Source organism: Ylistrum balloti, unplaced genomic scaffold (genome assembly GCF_031769215.1).
Source record: "Ylistrum balloti isolate Yb309-2 unplaced genomic scaffold, AGI_CSIRO_Ybal_v1 Utg369796, whole genome shotgun sequence".
NCBI classification, from domain to species: domain Eukaryota; kingdom Metazoa; phylum Mollusca; class Bivalvia; order Pectinida; family Pectinidae; genus Ylistrum; species Ylistrum balloti.
Genome location: NW_026781976.1, coordinates 1,012,859 through 1,021,922, shown reverse-complemented (window position 1 = coordinate 1,021,922; position 9,064 = coordinate 1,012,859). Strand labels below are relative to the sequence as shown.

General features: G+C 32.8%; 1 protein-coding gene across 6 annotated transcripts in view; it reads left to right on the top strand.

The window, feature by feature from the left end:
- The first annotated feature begins 4,013 nt into the window (after positions 1-4,013).
- The window catches only part of LOC132544395 (ubiquitin-conjugating enzyme E2-17 kDa), a 65,268-nt gene continuing 60,217 nt past the window's right edge, over positions 4,014-9,064 (top strand). For all 6 annotated transcript variants that reach the window (XM_060207982.1, XM_060207979.1, XM_060207978.1 and 3 more), the window contains exons 1-5: positions 4,014-4,107; positions 6,435-6,498; positions 6,782-6,813; positions 7,918-7,995; positions 8,266-8,371. In XM_060207982.1, coding sequence (XP_060063965.1) covers positions 4,084-4,107; positions 6,435-6,498; positions 6,782-6,813; positions 7,918-7,995; positions 8,266-8,371 — 304 coding nt within the window. In that variant the 5' untranslated portion in view covers positions 4,014-4,083. The remainder of the gene's footprint in view (positions 4,108-6,434; positions 6,499-6,781; positions 6,814-7,917; positions 7,996-8,265; positions 8,372-9,064) is intronic.

The following is a 9,064-nucleotide window of genomic DNA, read 5'->3' as shown; positions in this document are numbered from 1 at the left end:
CGGGTTTATGCCTGGTTTTGGAACTAATAGTGCTATGTTTGCTTTACATAGTTTAAAGAAGAAAATGCTTTCTAATAATTGTAAGCTTTACTGCTGTTTTGTTGACTATCGTAAGGCCTTTACAAGTGTGAAAAGAAATAAATTGTTTTTGATTTTTTTTCATAATGGAGTCAGAGGAAAACTATTGAATATTGTAAAATCTTTAAATGAAGGTTTAACGTCTTGTGTTAGGTATAAATTGAATTTTCTGATTTATTTACATGGTCACGAGGCCTGATACAAGGGGAGGGGTCATCCCCCTTCCTTTATTCTATGTATGTGAATGACATTGAAAATGAACTTATAAATACTTCCTGTGACTCGTTATTTTTAAAATATCAATATAAAGATATTTCTTTGTTTCTCCTCCTGTATGCAGATGATACTGTCCTCCTCTCAGAACCTGATTCTGGTTTACAGAAAATGTTAGACTCTTTAAAATATTATAGTGATAATTGGGGTCTGACAGGTAATATAGAGAAAACAAAATTTGTTGTATTTCGAAATAGTGAAAGATAACGAGGCTGTGAAAAATTCTATTTTAATGGCTTTAATTTGATTTTAATAGAATTTATTGACATATCTAACGAATATGGTGTATTGCTTAATTTTAATGGTAAGTTTACAACAAACTAAATTCACAATTGCTGAACAAGGTCGACAAGGGTGTAAAATGTATCCAATTAGTAAGAACTTGTAATAATTTGTCACTCAATGTAGAATCGAAACTCAATGTTTTTGATATATATGTTTCTCCTGTTCTTCGTGGCGAAACATAGGGTTTTAATGCCGCGGGCATAATAGAAAAAGTACGTGTTGATTTTTAAAGAAGAATCCCGAATGTAAGAAACAGTTCGCCATCTTTAATGGTATACTCGGAATTAGGACACCTGACTGTTTATATTATTAGGAAATGTCGAATAATGAAATTAATCAAATGCTGTAATCGGTTCTCAGTTAATTTACGGAGAAATGAAAGAATGTAACCACAGAGTATGGGAAGTGTGTTTACCTATACAGTGATTGGACTTTGGAAAAAAAATCCGTGAACTGAAATTATGTGCCATTATTGCCTAAAAGACGACGCAACTAATTTATATGCATATCTGTAGTAGTCGTGTTTCTTCGCAACGAAAAACCACAACTCCGAGGGTTCGTTTAAGCGTTTATTTTCACAGAGAGTAATAAAAAATACCATGCAACAGATACAACACATATTACTACGAATCACACCTATTACACACTAAGAATATCACATGATCAATTAATGTCATCCTGACCGTAGTCAGTTACAGTATAAAAAACTAATTGAACAATTACACTGTAAACTATATTCCTATAAATTATATAGAAATTACAGCTTAATAATGAGATATTAACGCATATATAATATGAGACATTAATACACACCTATAAAATACACACCTCTTCAATGCGAAGAGGGTTTTTTCCGGACGAAGTCCGCCGAGCACCAACTCTGGCTCGAAGCTTACACTATACAAAAGGAAAGTACGATACACATTAAAAGTCTTCTTCTTTAAAACTATAGACCTATACGCGTATTACAAAATTTAACTTGACCACATCCGATATTTGAATTTACTCGATTCCGAAAACATTTACTTTTACTTTAAACAAAACTATTACGTAAATTAAATATATTATTAAATAGATACTATATTAAATTATACTTATAGTTACATACTAAGTATCTGGTACTTACATTACTCCTACAGCTAGTGTCCCACAAATAGCAATTATGACTCTAGGTAACTGGTTGATGGTGCCGCATCGGCTGCTCTGCCCAAAATGACCAGTGCGCTCATAGATCATCCAACATCTCCCGTAAAATATACTAATAATAGACAAGACATACTGGACAAACTGGTTCACAAATACAAACGTCACATCCGTCTCGCGCTCCACTCTCACTTTCACGTGCCATACTCGTGCGCGCGCTAAAATCCATGTCGCAATGCGCCACGTACCGAATAATACGAAAGGCTGACTTCCGGTTCTGATACGCGAACGCTTAACGATAATATTAAAACAATAACAAATGCATATAGCTCATATATTAAAATAATATGTCAACATAACATTACCACACACACACATATATAAATGTTCATATATCGAACCGGACACTGAACTGTTGATATTTTCATTATCAATATCAAAGTTGTATATCAATGTTTTTAGAAAGTAACTATACTTGATAGCCAGAGGCATACATTTTGAGATTTTAACATAATAACGTTTTTTATACATATTGATAAAATACTGTTTGATGCTGATGTTGGAGACGTCTATTTTGCACAATCATAGTCAACGTCTTTGTAATAAAAACAAGAAAAACCTTCTCTGGGAGCATATCGTTCATAAACGGTATTTTTGTATTTACATCAATATATTTATTGAATATTTTTTTTACCAATGTCAATAAACCATATCTCATATACTGCGAAATTATTTGAAGAAAGCGAAAGTAGAACCATGTTATTATCCATGGATTAAAAAAAAATCAATGTCTGTGTGACGTTGCAGATTAATTAACTTCCAGTTTATGTACGTGAGAGACGCGATCTGAGCTGTATGGGCAGTCGTAGTTGATATAACATCACACCTATACACGTATGATGTGTCATACAGCCCGGAAATAAAACTCTGTGTGTTATGGTGTCGTCAGACTATTCTGTTGGAAAGAGGATACACTATTCTTAAATATCCGAAAATGAAAAATGGCTTTGAAACAAATACAGAAGTTATCACTATTCCCTTCCTGTCTCTCCGCTATACGTACTTATCGTAGCGGTTTTCGGTCCAAACATATCATTGCTATCTTTGGCTGACTAATGTCTTCAATCGGAGAAATGTTAAAGAAAAACCGAAGTTTTATATCGGTTTCCGAGAAGAGAAGACTAGTGTGAACCAATAGTTCAGTTTCAAGTTTCGAGAAATTATATGTTAAGATCGACTTGGTACAAGGAACATTCTGGAAAGGCTGCCATCTTGGCTTTGCTTATTATCATACTGTACGGATGTACGTGTGCGCAATGTCGATAACGCATAACTAGTGTACGCACTGGTCATACACACACATACACACCTCATATATCACCGTCCATCCCAAAATTTGCTGTGTGATTAGTTTCAATACTTGGAATGTAATCCTATGAAGATTTGATTGTTCCACGTACTGACATGGAAATCTACCGAGACCCGAGGATACTTTGTCCCTGTCTGATGGCTTATTACGATGCAGGGACTGACTCTCTTTTGTCACACACACAAACACGGGTTTATTGCATTGTCAAAGAATAATTAAAGATAAACAAGCCTTTGTTTGAATGCAATTTTTAATGATATAGTAATAATAACAAAAACAATTATAATACCCCCCCCCCCCCCCACACACACACAAATGGCACCTGTTAATGAAGTAAGAATACTAAGAAAAAAGTATCACAAACAATTATGATGTGGTATGTCCCGGTATTTTACTAAACAAATGTATTGATTATAATTTAACTAATTACAAAATGACAGAGTCTTCAGAAAATGTAAGTACATGTGTAAGTCTTCCTCTTTGTTTCAGTGTTGGTAAATTCAGGGACGATTTCCGGACTGCGATTAATGAATGTTTTAGAAAGATTTTATTTTTAAAAAGAAATACCGATACGTGTACAGTTCCAGTTATGCTGTATTTCGGAGTATTAGCTTGGGTAATCCATTACGACTAGTATATGTGTTACTTTTAATCATGCATAGCTGTATAATGTCATGATTATATTTTGGTGTGTATGATTGTTTTTTCTTTTTAAGTGTCATTATCATTACCTTGCTCATGCCAATAATTTCGCGGGGAAATGTAGCAGGTGCTTGTTATGTTGCTAAGTATTCAATCCCTGCACACAGATGGCGCTATCTTCGGTATTTTATACATGCGTAATGAATACATCCGGTTCAACTAGAGAACGAGTAAGGAAACCAGTTTTCTGCTCATCGAATTCAGGTTATTGTACTTCAAAACAGTATTCAGACATGGCATTAAAACGAATCACAAAGGTAAGAAGGTCAACCGTTAATCTATACTTCGTTTTCAATATGTACATACAGACAATAAAGCTCTTAACACGTACATTTTCTGTCGCAAAGCAGTAATATTTTGTCGGCCGCCATGATGGAAAATTTAACATATAAGTATGCTCGGTAGTGAAGTCGGATATGGCCAAATTGTACTATATTCAAAGGCTGTCCATCTAAACATGTAAACAGAGATACGTACGCCCGGTCATTGCTTTTTAAATTGTTAATATTTTCAAAGTTATATATTTGAAATTACTTTACACCTCAATTTTACATTGTCGATTTGATTTTCGTTTTATGTATGTAATATTAGCAATATTCGAAAAAGAAAGTTGGGTGTTGATTTTCAGCGGAATATTTCCTTGAAAATGATTTAATACACATGGGATACACTTGCTTTTCCCCATTTTGTTATTGCAAGCAGATTACAACTCAAAGGAATTAACAAAGTGATATAACAAATGAATCTCTTTTTTTAAAGTTCGTCCTCAACAGGTTGAGATCATCCTTAAATGAGGAACTGTCTTGCACTGATCCATTAGCAAAGATGGAGTTTGCTCCGGCCAGATAGGAAAAGTGTTCTTTCTGTGCCATATTTAACTACAATATACAAAACCTAGAATCCATTTTGTGTCACCAAGTAATTTAAAGTCAAATAATTTCTTATATAGATAAAAATCTAATACAAAAAATATAAAATAAAATATTTTGTATCTGACTTCTTTTGATGAAATATTTGTCAAATATTAATAAGACTCTAACCTAAATTTAGGTCAAGTGATTTCCTCCTGAGAATTTGGTTACAACAATTTCCTGTCCCATGTTATATTAGAATGTGAAAGTTGCTCAGAAGAGTGATCCAATGGCATGCAAACAGTTGCTATTCTCTTTAGGTTTTATATGCTTGTTTAAAACTAATATTTAAATATAATTGCTGACTGTAAACAGCAGTGATGTATTGGGTATTGTCATGAAAGACAGCTTCAGCTCTTTGAAAGAAAAAAGGTAACCATTTTCTAGGATTTTATATTAACAACATACAAATCACGAAATGGGAATTGAAAATGAAGAAATTGTGAGATCAAATAATTTAAATTCAAAATATTTGAGTAGATCTTTCATATTTTATCGGAAGACAACTTTTATTGTACTTGAGTGATCCACAGCAATGTTTGCATGTTCTGTGTATATTAAAGTGGTTACCATTGAAGACCAGCTACATTCAGATTGAAGTTCATTAGTTTTTCTATGTTATTAAACATACAATACAGCCGAAAACACATTTTAGAGGATTAGATGTTGCAGTTTAGTCAACTTCGTAAGTATATTTTGTAGATCATTGGTACGATAACTCATTCAGTTAGAACACTGATTTACACAACCTCAGGTAAAGATGCATAATTTGACTCTCCACACCCGTGGCGGTTTATGTTTCACAGGAAGCTGACTAGTCTGAGCCTTTTCTTATTTAATTGTATGCTTGGTCAAGACATTCACCCTAATTGCTCTGAACAGCATGCCATGGGCCTTCCACATGTACTTCAGTAAAGGTGGCCACCAGCTACTACATGGAGACATCAAAATGCCCCGGTCTCAGACTATTCACATTTGATAGCCCAACACCAATACCATGCAAGCAAGCAAAGATCACATATGTTTAAAGGAATTGATCTTAATAACATACACAATGAATCATTATTTAACTTGGATCTGTTGATATTCTGTTGTGTAATTGATTCATGACAAAATGGAACAAGCTCATGGCTGAAATAAAGCATCACTCTCTAACTGTATTTGGTTGATTTATAGAAGCTGAACAATATTTAATATTTCTGTCAAATTAAAAAGTTAAAAAGAGATAACTCTTGTCAATATGTCTAAAGATATTGGGGGCAAGTGACAGTGCATCAATTGAATATATATCTGAGAGGCAGAAAAAAAAAGCAAATGTTTCAGCTATAAAAAATATTCTCAGAATGAAAAATACCTCACTGCAGTCAAATGGTAAAGTTTAAAAGACATATTCCAAATTTATTTTACATATCATTATCCTTGGTACTTTATTAGGAACCAGGGGCTGAAATCCCCATTGATCGCAATAGCTACTATATATATGTTATTAAATGCAAATACAGACTGTTGTAAATTAGAAATATCTGGTTGATTTTTTTTTTTCATCCAAAAAATATGGATAATCAAACCATGTCAAGAGTTATTCTTGTAATATTGCACTTTAGTGAAACGTCATATTCATATAAGTAAAAGACTATTTATGCAGCAGTTGGATTTTTTGTTTCATTTTGAAGGAATTACAAGACCTTGGCAGAGATCCACCTGCACAATGTTCTGCTGGTCCAGTTGGAGATGATTGTGAGTAATGCTAGTAGAGGAGAAAACCCTTGGCTATTGTGATACAAATAAACGTTGGTATTTAACTTAGCTTTAATACAGTACTTGTGAATTGTTTGCTTCATCAGATGTTTATGAAATCTTTCATTTAGAGGTTGCCTTTTTTAAGTTTCATAACACTAAAACATAAACTTATAATGAACATGCATTTACAGTAGTATTCAGGATGCCAGCTGTTCTATCCTTGACATCAAACCAAATCAGAATAAGGCTTGTTTTAATGGATATCTTTTTCTAATTTCAGTATTTCACTGGCAAGCAACAATAATGGGCCCGGTAAGTGTTCAAGGTGTTGTTATATACCTTTAATGAAGAAAGTGGGGATATAATGACTGGGAATATGTTTCGATTTGAGGTGAAATTGTTGCATATTTTCTTTTTGTGTGTCATAATTAACCAGGTTATAATGTGACCGTTGTTTATTGAGTTATGTAGTTTTGATGTGATATTTTTGGGTTTAAAATAATGATAGTTTTTATACGCCCGTTGAAAGATGGGACATATTTTTTCACACGGGCGGCTGTGCACAGGTTTCCGTTCGATAACTTGAATAATTTTTTACAGGTTCATTTGAAACTTAACATGAAGGTTTATTCCCATAAAAGCTAGGTCAAGTTTGATAAACAAAATTTTTTATTTACAGAGCTATGGCCCTTGGTACATTTGCAAAATAGATTTCCCCTCAATAACTTGAGTAATTTTTCATTTATTAATTTGAAACTTCATATGAAGGTTTATTACAAAAATGTTTCTGCTCAATTACTGCTCAACTTAGTAAGGGCATATTTTGTAACGCTTGCGGAACTCTTGTTTGTTATTTCTATAGTACATGAGCAATAGGGATCTTTTGGTCCCCTTTGGTCTGAAGTTGTGCCCTTTTGTGCAGACTGATTATTAAAACAAACTGAATTACTGACAAATGGTCATCTTGGATTTTGACTAAGAAAGTTCTTTATCGCTATTTTTTGAGAATTGCAGTATAGATATTTCTCAAATTTCATATGTATGCTCCCCTTCATCTCTATTTGTATTTGCCCTTCATAAATTGAGACTAACTTGAAAAAATAAAATTGAGGACAGACTACAAGACTGATATAAAAAGAAAACAAAATAATGGACAGACAACATCTTGAATTTGGCAGTTAAAGATTATTTAAATAATTCTTAATAGAATTTTCAGATTTCATATAGTTAAGAGCAGAAACAAGAAGGAAGAGAAAAGATGGAAAAAGTCTGAAACTTTCAAAGAACAAAGATCAAACGATAATGGGTGCCAAGATTCCTCTAGGTTCTCTATTTTTTGTCACAAGTTTGTTGATATATTTCAATGTCAATGAGACTACAAAAAACACCTTACAATTGACTTTCTTTTCATGGCAGTCGGACAGTCCATTTCAAGGTGGTGTATTTTTCCTCACAATACATTTTCCAACAGATTATCCATTCAAACCACCAAAGGTAAGTTACATGCTGAATGCCTGATTAATAGAGTAGAAGTTTAACTTGATTTCCATTAATTGCAAGGTAATAAAAAGCACCACTTGATAATTGAAATATAATTATTACATATAACAAGTAAGAACGGATTACATGATTAAAAACATAATCAGAGTAAATTAGAACATCAGTGAAAAACAAGTTGTTTTAACTCTCATGGACATCTTCATTTTACTTTTTAAAACCATTTTTAAATAAAGTGCAATAATCTTAAAATTTTATGTTCATTAGGTTGCCTTTACAACAAGAATATACCACCCTAATATAAACAGCAATGGCAGTATTTGTTTGGATATCTTAAGGTCACAGTGGTCACCTGCATTAACTATATCGAAAGGTATGTATTTCCTGTGTATATTCTGAATTTCTTTTGCAATGAACATACTTTGCATTAAACTAAATACTGAAATGCTAACTCTGGTATTCTGTGTTTATAATTTTTAAATGATTCTGAGTTTCCAAGCTTTTTCTATTAATAAATTAAAACTTTCATGGAGAAATGCTATCACTGTCAGCTTTCTAATATTTCATCATTTATTTTGTACTCTTTTGTTGTGATTTTCTTGGGAGTTCTGTATCTTTGAAGATTTACCTTTTCAATACTTTAGAAACTTACTTTGCCCACATTATAGAACTGACCATTTGGTAGGAGTGCTGTAGTGGATTTAATTACACCCTTATCTTGTAAACCTATGGTTTTTTTAATCACAATTTTATGAAACATAAATGATGATGTCATCAGACAATTAAGTAAAAGCAACTGAGCTTATTTTTTCATCAACCTATTTTTACTGCAGTTATGCCCCTTTTACTATGATTGAAGACTGAATCTTGTCCGAGAAATTTTGTAAGCACATGTAGAAAGTGGGCACCTGCACATTTGTTTCAGTTCACATATTTTTATGGTAGTTATGGCAATAATGTAAACCATATCCCTACAGGACACCTTTCCAAGCTTTTATTGTATTTTTTTTATTTTTTAATATTGCTTGGTGAGAGATTTCTATGCACTTTTTATCCTAACACATGA